The sequence below is a fragment of the Schistocerca gregaria genome, chromosome 2, assembly GCF_023897955.1.
Source record: "Schistocerca gregaria isolate iqSchGreg1 chromosome 2, iqSchGreg1.2, whole genome shotgun sequence".
NCBI classification, from domain to species: domain Eukaryota; kingdom Metazoa; phylum Arthropoda; class Insecta; order Orthoptera; family Acrididae; genus Schistocerca; species Schistocerca gregaria.
In genome coordinates, this window is record NC_064921.1 from 385008620 (window position 1) to 385024336 (window position 15717).

The following is a 15717-nucleotide window of genomic DNA, read 5'->3' on the forward strand; positions in this document are numbered from 1 at the left end:
CATAATGTGTAATGATCCAGGGTTCATTACAGCAAAACTATACGATACTGTCAGGCCAGAAAGTGTAGAGCCGCCGATAAACATACAAAAAATAAGTTTTAAGCTGAAACACATTAGGGAGTATTATCTTGAACTAAGTTATCTCAGCAAAAAGCTTTTAAACGCCAGAAACGTTATAGTGAAGGCGATTTTATCTGAAAGACGGAAACATGAAAGGAAAAATAACATAGAAAACAAATATGCTGGAATAGCATGGAATGTGGTCTGGAAAAACATCGGTAGTGATGTTCTTTCGTCTGACGTGAGATCAGCGTGGTACAAGGTAGTCAATAACATCATCAGCACCAATGAGCGTCTCTTTGCCATCGGTTTAAGTGACACTAACCTCTGCAGCAAATGCAACCTCGTTGATAGTGTGCCTCATCGTTACACTTGTGGGGTCGGATTAACAACTGGAGGTGGACCAGAGAGAAAATTGCTAAAATAACAAGAACTTCAGCAAACAATGTACCGACTAACATTTTCTTCAGACCAGAGGAAAGTTACGACCCTCAGGCAAAAAATAACGCAGTGATTTGGTTAATGGGCAAATATACAAGTTATGTTTTTAACAATATTGGGAGCGGTGAACTTATTGAATACAAGATGTATATGGAAAATGAGTTCGAGAAAATACTTAAATATCAGAATCACAATAAGAAATATGGTAACATGCTCCGAATTGTCTTCAACCGAATGGGTATAGGTTAGGAACTGGATTCCTAGTAGAGAGGGAATGGGTTGGGTCACGTTCCCGACCCTAACCTCACTTGCAACTCACACATGAACAATAAATCAGTAGTACAGCAGATACAAGAATATGGCGACAAACATCTGGTGTCTGATATAAAGGAAGATCTTGAACTTCTCATAGATGCGTTTAGAAGGCTGGAACTGACAAAAATAACAAGGCAGTGAAATATTTTGCGATGTCGCTGTTCGGGGCTTCTCTTCTGTCCATGTAATTTACTCTGGAAGGAACACACATCAAGGATTAACTGAATGATTACTTTGGGTCTGGGAAATTATGATGAGGAACCGGCTGCAGAAGAAGAAAATGTGCTGCTGGACTGCCACCAGCTGAAGGTGACAGTGAAGGTGCTAAATTGTGCTACTGCTAAAGACTAATTTTTTGAATGCTGTAATTTATGACCTCAATTATCTGTCACCTTATTTATGTCATTTCATTGTAGCCATTTTTGTTGCTGTTTTTGGTGAATATAAAAAAAGCACAAATTCAGTGGCCTGAATTTCTTGAATAGAAATTCTCGAAGTAACCAAAACAACCTTGCAACATGTGTATCCACTGCAGAGGTTTCGCTGGGAAGCCCCTACACATCCTTCATAAATCTTGGTCTCTCGACACGTGATTTGCATACAATCATGGTTCCATAGACAATCGCCAACATTTTTCTATGAGGGCATTGACCACCTTGGCTCACATTGGCATAAATATATTAACAGTTGCGGTGATTACTTTACTAATTATGAAGAGCTTACTTACCTTTTCTTTCTATCACATTTCCATTTGACTGTCCCATATGTAAAGGCAAACACACAGTTGTGTGGATAGTGCCATTAAAGGTAAAATTTTCTTACACTTGGTATATCTCACCTAATAAACGTGTTCTACAAAAGTCGCGACTCCTCTCCTAGGATCTTTCTCGGGATCGCATTGCCAAATATCAATGTCACTTTCACTTATGAAAGTATGATGGACTTATTAGGTAAAATGTTTCACCTACCACAGGTGGTCCGTTGTTGATTACCAGCTATCAGAACCTTCCCACTGTTGACAGCTCATCAATGAGAACCTGCGGAGCTCTTCCTCAGTAACTCCACTTCTTTGGAAGAAGCATGGAAAAACACCCTTCTGTACAGTGTTAAGTCACCTTGGGGCACAAAAAGAAGAGCCCAGGAGAGAGTTCGAAAAAAAAATGAATACGATAAGGCCTAATCATTTACAGTCAACGTATAACGACATTTTTCGCCTAAATGACACTCACTAATCTTGAATATTGCGCAGAGCATTGAGAAGCACCCAGGTAGCTCGCCTATACCTTCAGGGAGCAGATTAAAAAGATCAATAACAATAACACTACAGCCACCAAAATATCTCTCCAAATCTCGTATATTAATACTCATTATACGGAGTAAACTACTGGGCACATTGATGGACAACCTGTTATTGCTGAGTTTGGCTAAATACATCAGTTACCCAGGAGAAATAATCCTAAATCACTTTAAACTGAGAATCAAAGGGGGAGTTTGTAAATTCCAAAGTTACAATAAAATAAAATAAAATTCTCGGTCTTGTCATCTAGATGAAAGTTGAGAGCCATTGTCTTATTGAAACTGGACAAGACCTTCAGGAAACTGCTAAATAGGTTACATTGCACAGAACGTATCTGCAGTCACACCACTAGTCCAGAACCATCAGTCTGCAGACAAATCGGGAAATGACAGCAACAGAGGCTGAAGAACAGAGGAGAAATTGAGCAAGGAAATGAAGAGATTTTGGGAGTAAAGAAGGGAATCTTATCACTTAAACTAGTGCAATCAAATTCAGCTTTAAGCTTACCCCTGTGATACCATCAGCTCGGAACCTGGTCACCTATTGTACAGGCCGCTCTCCACAACACCATGTGGGTAATTAAGACAGTACTATTAAAGTTCTAAAGATGAATAGGTATGACCCAATTAAATATGAAATATGGGTATCTGCAGGCCCAATCCAACCACCACCCAGCTCAGAACAACTCAGTTATACGTTCTTTGGCCACCTGTGCGCAGCGCCTAAGTGATGCTCAAAACATAATACAAGAGCTGAAAAGGCTGCGTACAACGTTTATGGTCAATGGCTGCAACCATAAATCGATCCAAACAGCCATGGTCACAGACGCTATAGCAATAACAAAATACCATAACAAAATGAACAGAGAGGATGGATGCAAGCTGTCCCCATCGTGGCTGCCAACCCTCAGAGTCCAACGGGCCGCACCAACAGCACGTAACGCGAGCGCTACCGGCGAGTAACTGCCTCGGCCTACGTCCAGCAGGAGGAAAACTCGAGACCACGCCTCACCAGCCGACGACCACCAATCACACAAAACAAAGCGAGAAGCCATAGATAACAGCAGATCTCTTCTCCGGCTATCGTAACAGCCTATTATAATAATGCTCCCGCCCCTTCCGCCTCAAGTGACCAACAGTAACAACGGCCTTTTAAAACTGTGATGCAACGTCATGCACAGCGAGCAGCTATCACAAATACAAGCAAATAGCAAAAGCACAACAGAACACCCAGAAGATGGCTACTGTAACCGTCACCGAAACGTTAATTTTTCCACTGTAGCTTTTTTCGTTGTCACGCAACACTATACTCTTGGCAATGTATCGAAAGTGCTTTTGATAAAGAAAGAGCACAGAGGAAGGCTTCTCGTAATTTAGAGGCCGAGGCTAGTGACGGTGCTGCAAGTAACGTTGCACGAAGAGTGTAAACACAATATATGGACATAGATGGTACCATATCAACACGCCCCATTTCCGTGATGTCATTATGACATAATCCAGCCAATGAGATGCATACTACGGCTAATTCGAAGATCAAGCCCATTTCATTTCTGATCGGTTCGAAACACCTCCCTGTTTGACTGAAAATGGAGTAGTATACATACTACAAACATACAATATCCTATACCAGATACCCGCTCCCTCTGACCCTATAATCATCTTCTTACCCACACCATCCGAATGTGTTGCTCTGATAGTCTCAATCCCATTGCCCGTGACGGAGTAGCCTTCTGACCCTCTCGGAAATATACTTTACATCTCTCATCCACTCCTAAATTACCCAACTGAACACCTCATATTCGCCATCTTTCTCTGCCACTATCTACATCCGCCGCATCCATCCTATCCCTTACAGTTTTCTACCCCACGTAGACCAAATCTTTATAATATACATAATCACTACCTATTTTAACCTGTATTCCCGCACACCAGCAGAAAAACAGCGTTAGTTTATCAAGGACCCTAATGGCCACAAAATCCACACCTCTGTCCATACCTGGACTAACTCCGATACTATCCCGAGTTCCTCCGCTAACATTTTAAGGCACGCCACTGTAGAAGTCTTTGCTCTTACTGGGACTCATCACCTACCTGTCCTTCCCCGGATCTCTTACTGTGTACCAACCCAAACCCTAACCACAGCTAATAACAATGCTCTTATTTTCTCGCAGTTAAGCTCCATTCTCTATTTCTTCATGTTACTTTGCCTGTTATATATTAATATAAAATATGTCTATTTTTTTACCAGTACCACTGTAATTTTTAATTTCTAAATGTAAGATAACATGTTAGTAGAAATACATGTACTATAAAACATGCAGAAATCCTGGTCAGATATAAGAGAGAGCCTGATGAGCCTTGTTATGGCGTAGTCCCAAACGCCGGAACGAAGAGGAAGAACGCAAGATCAGAGACGGCGGTGCGGCGACGTCAGCCAATAACCCGCTGACAAGACCACGCCATGACAGGCGCGCCCTCTGCAAGAAGTGAATACAGGGTGTTACAAAAAGTTACGGCCAAACTTTCAGGAAACATTCCTCACACACAAAGAAACAAAATATGTTATGTGGACATGTGTCCGCAAACGCTTACTTTCCATGTTAGAGCTCATTTTATTACTTCTCTTCAAACCACACTAATCATGGAATGGAAACACACAGCAACAGAACATACCAGCGTGACTTCAAACACTTTGTTACAGGAAATGTTCAAAATGTCATCCGTTAGCGAGAATACATGCATCCACCCTCCGTCGCATGGAATCCCTGATGCGCTGATGCAGCCCTGGAGAATGGCGTATTGTATCACAGCCGTCCACAATACGAGCACGAAGAGTCTCTACATTTGGTACCGGGGTTGCGTAGAGAAGAGCTTTCAAATGCCCCCATAAATGAAAGTCAAGAGGGTTGAGGTCAGGGAATCGTGGAGGCCATGGAATTGGTCCGCCTCTACCAATCCATCGGTCACCGAATCTGTTGTTGAGAAGCGTACGAACACTTCGACTGAAATGTGCAGGAGCTCCAACGTGCACGAACCACATGTTGTGTCGTACTTGTAAAGGCACATGTTCTAGCAGCACAGGTAGAGTATCCCGTATGAAATCATGATAGCGTGCTCCATTGAGCGTAGGTGGAAGAACATGGGGCCCAATGAAAACATCACCAACAATGCCTGCCCAAACGTTCACAGAAAATCTGCGTTGATGACGTGATTGCACAACTGGGTGCGGATTCTCGTCAGCCTACACATGTTGATTGTGAAAATTTACAATTTGATCACGTTGGAATGAAGCTTCATCCGTAAAGAGAACATTTGCACTGAATTGAGGACAGACACATTGTTGGATTAACCATTCGCAGAAGTATACTCATGGAGGCCAATCAGCTGCTGATAGTGCCTGCACACGCTGTACATGGTACGGAAACAACTGGTTCTCCCGTAGCACTCTCCTTACAGCGACGTGGTCAACGTTACCTTGTACAGCAGCAACTTCTCTGACGCTGACATTAGGGTTATCGTCAACTGCACGAAGAACTGCCTCGTCCATTGCAGGTGTCCTCGTCGTTCTAGGTCTTCCCCACTCGCGAGTCATAGGCTGGAATGTTCTGTGCTCCCTAAGATGCCGATCAATTGCTTCGAACGTCTACCTGTCGGGACACCGTTGTTCTGGAAATCCGTCTCGATACAAACGTACCGCGCCACGGCTATTGCCCCGTGCTAATCCGTACATCAAATGGGCATCTGCCAACTCCGCATTTGTAAACACTGCTCTGACTGCAAAACCACGTTCCTGATTAACACTAACCTGTTGATGCTACGTACTGATGTGCTTGATGCTAGTGCTGTAGAGTAATGAGTCGCATGTCAACACAAGCGCCGAAGTCAACATTACCTTCCTTCAATTGGGCCAACTGGTTGTGAATCGAGGAAGTACAGTACATACTGACGAAACTAAAATGAGCTTTACCATGGAAATTAAGCGTTTACGGAAACATGTCCACATAACATCTTTTCTTTATTTGTGAGTGAGGAATGTTTCCTGAAAGTTTGGCCGTACCTTTTTGTAACACCGTGTATAAGCGGCGCACCTGCCAGCCTCGGCCGCACATTAGTAGCTCAGATCGGTTCACTGTACAAACTGTTGGTAGTGATCCTTATCAAGTGCTTACTTGGACTTTGCCTATAGCGAAGGCTGTTATTGTCTGAATGTTAATTCCGACGCCAATGTAACTCCAAAGTTAAATATTGTCATTCTGCTCTATAGAAATAAAACTACTAATTTTATTTGCTAGAAATGTTTTATAGCATTCCGAGAACGCAGCATCCTTTAGGCACACTATAAGCAACGCGTGGGCAAGATGCAAAAGCCTTTATCTTACCACTTTAAATAAATAAATGTATAGAAGTAATTCTTCACCCTGACAAATCCACGATTATTCCTGAGCAGACTGGAATGCATACAGTGCCCATATCCATACCCTCTTCGAAAGCCACCAACCTTCAAACTCCTAATGACATAAAGCATGAGGCTGATTTCCTACAACACACCATCTCAGATGCAATTTTCATTCACACCCAACTCCGATCTATCCGCTTTACTGTGAAACTCCCCTCCACGTTCTCTTGCCTCGCTCCAAGAATCCCATCATGTCTACAGAGAATTCCTAAGTGCTCAAGACCGGGACATGTTCACACGCCACCGACAGCTCCAGTGACATGTTTGCTCTTACAAGCTAAACGACGTAGGAACTGACACATGATATGTACCAGAGCAAATAAAATACTCATAAACTACAAAGTACTGAAAAGCATTCCATAGGCTCTCTGGAAAATACGCCATTTCCGTGTATTACGTCCCACAAAAAACAGAACCAATTCCTAAAATACTCACCAAAGCAAACCACTTTGTAACCTATCAGGTAGATATACTCATCATCCCAAAGGATCCCATCTTTGGTTACTTAATGAATCCCTGTGTGCCTGAATGTACAGACATAGTTATCCCATCCCATCCAGTTCGTACACAGCTGTTCATGAACAGGACTACATACGCCAATAACAGCTGAAAAGACATTACACAAACACTCGCTATAAAGCGAAACACTGCAGCTGATCACGATACAATTACCTATTGCCTCCTAAAGGAATGTCCTAGAGTCTGTCATGAAAGCCTTCTGTGGTGGTGTGTACTGTACGGCCTTCGGTACACTCACCATCAGATTATTTGACTTGTCGCTCTAGCGAAGTAGGCGAGTGTCAGCAATATGTCTTGTGGTCTTATCGTGGTGTGTTTATCTTCTGCCGTTAGGTCAGACGATAGAAATGCCACTTGCATGCTTAGAGTAGCAGATTGACGGTGACCAGCTTTAAACAGAACTTGATAAATTTTCACACACATTTATTAAAATAATAACAATCATAAAAATAACTTAACTTGGTTCTGGATGCTATTTACAATTGACCATCTGAAGTTCCTTTGGTCTTGGTACGTTAATCTTATTCTCACATATCTCTGATACTTGACAAAGTGTCTATTGATTTATCTTCATGGCTGTGTACAGGAATTTGATAATCTTATTAGGCGCAGACTGAAACTTGGCTATAGACTAATGCAGACTGATGCAGACTGGTGCAGACAAATGCAGACTGACTAATGGGAGGTCTGTACACTCGTTATAATACCTCGCGCGTTCAGGTATCACTGCGCGAGTGTGATCCGCGAGGAGAAAAGGTTCTACGTTAGCAGCAATCTCATTGGCTGCGTTACATATTAATACGTGGATCGGCGGAAGCAGAATTTGGCCCGTCTCTTAGACAATGCCATCTCGTAGTACGGAGACGGACGAGCGCTGCGCCTGCGCCGTTCTGCTTAGCGGGGCGCGCTCTATTGGGAAAGTTGTGTACGCGCTGACTACACGGAACTATGTACACAACACCTTCCCATCCTTTACAATACCATTCTCTGTACAGGTTATTACCCAGAGCAGCAGGAAACACAAAGCCATGATCTTCCTGAAACGCAACAAACCACCCCCACAAACTTTGTCCTATCGACCTTTTAGCTTGAGTCATTTTTCAGCCGGATCTTTGAAACTGTCCTTACCCAAACCAGCACCTTACAGCTCACCTTTCCATCCCAACACCCAATGTGGTTTCCGTTCCTACTATTCCATCGACGACCACCTTATTTACCTCACCCACCTTATCTCACATGAACTAAATAAACAGAACATGAACAATCACAGCAATCTCGACCTTTCAAGCTACAAACTCCCAATTAACTATGTCATCCTTATATAACCCCTCCTTCACCTCCGTCCTACATACATCAGTCAACAACACCTGCTCCCATATATTGCGCCACACTGAACGTATTGTATGCCTCAAGGCTCTGTTTTGTCCCCCTCCATTACACCCTGTACACTGCAGACATTCACAAACCTTACCATCGACCTCATGCAATATGCTGAAGGCACAGCCTACCTGACCACTCACTGCACCAACTCTCCCACGATACCCTCCAACGCCACTTCAGTCTCACTGTTTAGTGGAGTAATACGTGGAAACTTCAAGTCAATCCACAGAATAGGCAATCCATCACCATTGGTAGTAGCACTCCGTATTTCTGTCATCCAGATTTCCGTCACTCCATCTCAAACCAACCCATATCTCTAACGCAGTAAAGTATGTGGGACTAATCTACGCCAGACAACGAACAGGGAATGCTCACGTCCTTCCCATCCAACACAAAGCCCAAAGAGACTAATTCTACTGAACTACTAACAGGCCACACGTGGGTCTACGTCTTTCTACTATTATCCTCAATTATAAATCCCTCGTCCTCACCTACGCCAATGTTGCCAGAATCTCTGCTCCCCTAAATTCTACTACTACTTACTTGACACCCTGGAAGGACATGCATTCTGCCTCGCCTTCCTTATCCACCTACCTTCTCCAACATGCAACCTGAACCAACTCATCCGCTTTCCACAACTTCTTCGCTTCACAGAGCATCTCTGAATCGAATACATGAATCGCAAAATCCCAGTTCCTGCGGCCAAAATCTCAGCCACTTATTGCCAATCCAGGTGCCCTGCTGCAACACTACATCCATATTCCACCTCCCATGCACTGTCGTGCCTTATTCATCCTCTTCCTCCAGATTTTATAGCAACTCCCACTACCCAATGACGAAATCCGTCCCGGTAAATACCCCTCTTTCCAACCACAGGCACAACGCTCCACCTCACACCACCCGTCTTTCTCCCATGGCCTTTCTCCTCCTCGCTCCATTAGTCGTTACCTGCCATTCGTTATAGCCCATAGTGATACACCTCCTTTAACGATGATAAAAATTTACATGCATCACCAACATCACTATTACACCATAGCATTGTTCACTTACTCATCAGTAATAATATTTTAACTATAATATCAGCTATGAAGTATTTAAAATCCTCATTCATTGTCATCTGTTTTGTGTAAAAATAGTCAATACTATCTTCTGTTATATGTGCGGTGTCTGTTCTTTTGGACACCCAGAAGAACAGGCACGATACTGTCATGATTCTGTTGCTGTATATTTACATGATGAAAGAGAAATACGGACGTGAACTGCATTATGACGTTAGAATAGCTTAATGGCTACTAACGAAAATTCGTGCCGCATCGCGACTCGAACCTGGATTTCCCACTACACACGAGCAGTTGCCTAAAGCATTTCAGCTATATGAACACGGTTCACATCCAACACAGATTTCTAACTTGCCACACAATACTTCCCAAGTATGTCCTGTCCATTTTTCGTATTGCTCGCAGCGTCTTGAATGATTCCTCCAAGAGGTCAGACATAACATCAAGAAATGTCGTCAAAGCTCACATGTTACTATTACACTATGCTGTCTGAAAGAACAGACACCATACACGTAATAGTAATATTTAAATCTTGACAGCATTTCATGTTATTTTCAGTGTGAATGCACCCTAGGTCCAACCTCCTGACGGAATCAAGCAAGATGATGCAATTCAATGAGGTAAATGGACAGGGGCTCCTACGGAAGTAATGTGTGACAATTTGGAAATTAAGGTTGAATGTGAAGTGCGCTCAGATGGGCAAAGCAGTTAAGGAGACCGCTCACGCAAAGCGGAAATTCCATGTCCGAATCCTGACCGAGCATGCATTTTCATTTGTCACCAATGAAATAATTTCCACGCCCTAAGAAGAGAGGTCTTATACTCTGCCAGCCCACCCTTTGAGATGAGCTGAAATAATGATAAAGAAACAAAACAGAAAAAAACTGTGAGATGCCGTTCTTTGGGCATAGATATGGGACTGTCACCAGTTTCAAGACATCAGACTTAGCTTCTGACGACGATGATGGAGGCAGTCACGGAAGTTTGGGATTTTACCCAAATTTGGAGCAGTAAGTCAATCGAGAACTTTTTATCCGACGACTCTGTCGTGGAAGACTTAGTAGCCACACTTACGCTGGTGAGTAGACAGAATCAAAGAGCTTCAACCCACATTGCAGATTCGGTCCAGATCTGGCTCACCTTCCTTCTCTTACTAGCTAGTGCGCTATGCGTTAAGCTGCATGAGCAGATCGTCTCTTCACGGGACATCCACAACTGTTATCCACCACCAACAATAAAATCAGCTACATTTGTAAAAGGTATTTATTTCTAAAAAGGAAAGCAGGACCCAGTTTCAGAAAATGTGTCCCATGCTCAGGAGCATATTGAAATGTGAGTCCGCAAAGGATGCACAACTAAGGATAAAATAGTTTAAAATATGTTAAAACAAAGCGCCTCTGCCACATGGCGTGCAATGAGATATCCTCGTCAGTCCTAAGTCTGTCAGAAAGTCTCTCGCACAGGAGGACAACAGTCACGGCTTAGGGGCGAGCTACACTCGGATTTGCATGCAGACATACAGGCGGCCTTTCGCACCGAGGGCTGCATAGTCACCGATCAGATCCATATGAAGCACAAACCAAAGCTGTCTTCATTTGGCTCCATGTGTCGCGTGAATCTAAGTTTGGACTGTTGTCTTCCTCTGTGAGAGACTTTCTGACAGACCTAGGATTGAAGAGAATGTCCTGCTCCATGCCATATACCAGGGATGAACTACTTTAACATATTTTAACTGAGATTGAAATAGGTTAAAATATGATTAAAAATGCATCTCTGGTACATGGCAAACAAGAGGATATCCTATTTAAACCTAGGCCAACCAGAAAGCCCGTTGCAGATGAGAACAACGGTCTGTACTTAGGGATGCGCCACTTACGGATCTGCATGAAGACAGATAGATAGCCTTTCGGACACAGTGCTGCATTGACACCCATCAGACACGTAGCAAGCACGACCCAAATCTGACTTCATGCGGATCCACATGTGACGCGCCGCTGAGCTCGGAGCATTGCCCTCCTCTGTGAGAGGCGTCTGGCAGACCTAGGATTGAAGAGGATATCCCGTCGCATGTCATGTCATATGGATGCACTATTTTAACGTATTTTAACCTGTTTTAACCTTAGTTATGTATCTTTTGTGAACTCCATTTTAATATGCACCTGAAGATGGGACACATGACTTGCAACAGGATTGTTTACAACTATAGCGGATTTATCATTCACGATGTGAAGAAAATACGAGGGTTGCCCAGAAAGTATTGCACCAATTTTTTTTGTTTCAGCCGAAAACAATGTTAGGAATGTGGAACCTCACATACGTATTATTTGAAGTCTCCTGGGTGAGTGCACCAGGTTTCCGTCACTTCCAACAGATATGGAAGCTACTGGACAGTTTCAAAATTGCTTCTGTAGATGATGTACGTTATAAGCAACGTGCCGTCATTTTCCTTCTCACTGTAGAGAGACAAACTGTGGGGAGTATTCACAAAGGCTCGTCTAAAGTCTGTGGAACATCTATTGTCGACAGAAGTACAGTTAGCCACTGGGCAGTGAGAGTGAGGTCATCAGAAGACGTTTCGATGGAGTTCCACGATTTGCAGCGGTCTGGAAAATCATCCACTGCTGTCACACCTGACCTGTTGCAGCGACCTGACGTTGCCATTCGCGGGGACAGACGCAATAGGACTCGGCAGTTGGCGTTGCACCTATCAATAAGCATAGGAACTGTTTATGCAATTATCCGCACTCTTGGATATTCAATAGTGTGTGCAAGGTGGGGCCCGTGGTGTCTAACACTGTATCACAATTCGCACAGAAAAAAAAAACATCTGTCGTGATTTGTTGTAGGCTGAGGGGGAGGCCTTCTTGTCCCGAATAGTGACTGGTGATAAAACCTAGGGTCACCGTTTTGAGCCCCAAACAAAACGACAGTCCATGGAATGGCGCCATTCCCACCCCTTACGGAATAAAGACTTCGAAGAAACTGATTCCGCCGGTAAGGTCATTATCATCGTGTACTGGGACAGTGGAGGTGCGACTCTCATTAATGTGATACCAAGAGACGGTACCATTAATTCCGAAGCATATGTCAACACGTTAACAAAATTCAAGATGCGCTTCTGAGGACTTCGACGCCACAGAAAACCAAGAGATGTTTTGAAACTTCCTGGCAGATTAAAACTGTGTGCCCAACCGAGACTCGAACTCGGGACCTTTGCCTTTCGCGGGCATGTGCTCTACAATGTGAGCTACCCAAGCACGACTCACGCCGCGTCCTCACAGTTCTACTTCTGCCAGTACTTCGCCTCCTACCTTCCAAACTTTACAGAAGCTCTTCTCAGATAGTAGAGCACTTTCCCGCCAAAAGCAAAGGTCCCGAGTTCGAGTCTCGGTCCGGCACACAGTTTTAATCTGCCAGGAAGTTTCATATCAGCGCACATTCCGCCGCAGAGTGAAAAACTCATTCAGTAGGTGTTTTGCTACAACAAGATAACTCTCGGCCCCATACATGTATGAGGACTGTTGAACACATCGCGAAACAGGGTTGATGCAGCTGTGACCTAGTCCCCTCGGACTTCCACTTGTTTGAGCCACTAAAGGATGCCATTCGCGAAAGACATTTTGAGGACGATGACGAGGTGATTCTCACACGAAAGCACTGTCTCCGCCACCAGGACAAGAATTGGTACCTACAGGGCATACACGCCCTTGTTTCGGGCTTGGAAAACGTCATAACGGGATGGAGATTATGTGGAAAAATAGGATGCGTAGATGAAATACCATTCCTCCGTGTGTGTAATTCTCATTATGTTAAATAAAGAATTGTAGAAAAATTGCGATGCGTTGCTTTCTGGAGAACCCTCGAGTGGAGTGCATGGTACATGGCAAGACAGAAATAATATTTTGAATAATCAGCCTGAGTTGCGCAAAATTTTCTGGTCTTTGCCAGGTTTCGGCTACATTAATCTAGCCTTCTTCACAAGCATAAAATTACTATAATATGCTAGAGTGAGGCACAGTCAACATTAAAATTAAAACTTATAGTACCATGGTACCATATCGAATTGACTGTGCCTTCTGAAGAAGGCTAGATTAATGTAGCCGAAACCTGGTGAAGACCAGAAAATTTTCGCAACTGAGGCTGATTCTTCAAAATATTATTCTATCACAGTTTCTGAGATCCCGGTGAGGTGATGTGAGGAGTGAGGCGAGGTGAGGTGAGGTGAGGCGAGGCGGGCACCTTGTGGACGAAGCGCAGCGCGACGCGCGGGCTGCCGGCCCTCATCTCGCGGCCGGCCAGCGCCAGCAGGGCGCCCGGGTCGGCCGACACGCCCCCGGCGGCGGCTGCGGCGGCGTCGCCGGCGCGCTCCTTGCTCTTCTTCTCCTTGAGCGACGCCTTGATGTCGTCGGAGCCGATGCTGACGGCGGCGGCGCGGTCCTTGTCGGTGTACAGCTCCTCGTAGGGCGCGGCGCGCGTCCTCCGCTGGCGGGGCCGCGACTGCTGCTGGTGCAGCGTGCGCAGCTTGATCTCGCGCAGGATCTGCGCGAACGGGCTCAGCACCTTGCGGGACGACGCCTGCTCCTGCTGCTGAGGGGGCGGCGGGGGCGGCCGACGGAGGACGGCCCCCGGCCTGCGACGGGCGGGCCGGCGGGCCCTCGGCCGTTCCACCTCCTCCTCCGCCTCCTCCTCCTCCACCTGGTCTTCTGTGGACTGGTCCGCCGCAGCGGCGGGTATCGGAGGTGCCGATGCGTCTGGAGGCGGCGGGGGCGGCGCCGACACCGCCACCGCGGCGGCGGCCGCCCTCTTGAAGCTGACAGCCCTCTTCTTGTCGACGCCGACGGCAGCCTCGTTGGCGTCGGCTGCCAGGCTGACCCCTAAGAAGCTCTGCAGCAGCTGCGCCTCGCGGGTCGCTCCCAGCAGCTGGCTCACGGCGGTGGCGGGCTCCCCCATAGCCACACTCTCCCTAGCCCCTCGAGGTTCAGTAAGCAATGAAGTCGCCACGGAAGCGCCCTTCCTTGACTAATTCTGTGCTTTGCCGGTTCTCGATCAACGGCAACGGTAATTTCTGTCTCTCAGGCAATCTATTCGGTCTCAGAAGTACATAGCAGTTCAGAGCGCAATATGGTCACTCGTGGTATATGTAAGAATGTGCGAGTTACAATGTCTCTCCAGGCTAGCTCGATATATATACAAATTACTCAATGAGTGCTTAGGCACCTACGACAAGACTGCAAAGCGAGATCGTCATACTTGTATAAATCAATACTTCCTTACGCCACTTCATGCGAGTCGTATATGAAATAGTACCTCATTTTCATCACCTTGTAGTTGACACCTTTTCATAAAATACCTCTTCTGTCGGCTATTTGAAAATGTGTTTGCGTAGCCAGATCACACGGAAATTACGCGAACAGCTTCGTAAAGTAAGCTGGCATCTGGTGCAAAGTTTTACTTCAAAGTCGTGTACAATTTATGTGTGTTACGAGTGTAAATGCATTTCTCTTATTGCATCCAAGTGGTGAATATATTGAAACTAATTGGTGTCCTATATGGGACAGAAAAAAATGCCGTTTTTAACTGTCATTCTTCCGAACATTCTCTCGTGAGGTCTAATATTTTCATCTCCCTAGCCCTAGTGTGCCAACAGTACTTTCCAAATTTATAAGACATTTCGGACAATGTCAATTTTTGTCAGCGCACATCTCTACCCTCGTTTAAGCTAAGAACCTTTTATTATAGCATTTTTCTAACACTTCTACCGTTTCGAAAATACAATTTTAACGATACTTGACAATAAATGCAAATTATTGGAGCAGTTTTCTCAGCGATACTAAAAATGTTTCGTATAGTCGTGAAGCTTGACGGCCTTCACATAGAATTTGCATCGGTTTATTTATATGCTTGCCGTTAATAGTCCACACCAATTATGTTAAAGACCGAATGACACAGTAATATTTGGACGAAAAAAAGGCATTTGCAACAAATGTGCTTCTAGTTTTGATTCGCACAGTCCCAGTAAGTGGAAAGTGGTGCGTTCGTCTTACAGTTCTCTTACTCACAAGGCATCAGAGGCGCCAGAGCAGTACGATGTAGGTTAGGAAGGAATGCGGACGCAGCGTGGGAGTACAACCTCAGTGTCTGTGGAGGCGGCGCGGCGTGGCGTGGCGTGGCGTGGCGTGCAGCGAGCGGCGA

At 45.0% G+C, this 15717-nt stretch overlaps 1 protein-coding gene across 1 annotated transcript in view; it reads right to left on the reverse strand.

Annotated features, from left to right (window-relative positions):
• The window catches only part of LOC126335792 (outer dynein arm-docking complex subunit 4-like), a 71021-nt gene extending 56546 nt beyond the window's left edge, over positions 1-14475 (reverse strand). The window contains exons 1-2 of the mRNA XM_049999256.1: positions 14194-14475; positions 13765-14112 (exon numbers count right to left, since the gene is read on the reverse strand). Coding sequence (XP_049855213.1) covers positions 13765-14112; positions 14194-14475 — 630 coding nt within the window. The remainder of the gene's footprint in view (positions 1-13764; positions 14113-14193) is intronic.
• Between the last annotated feature and the right edge of the window lie 1242 nt (positions 14476-15717).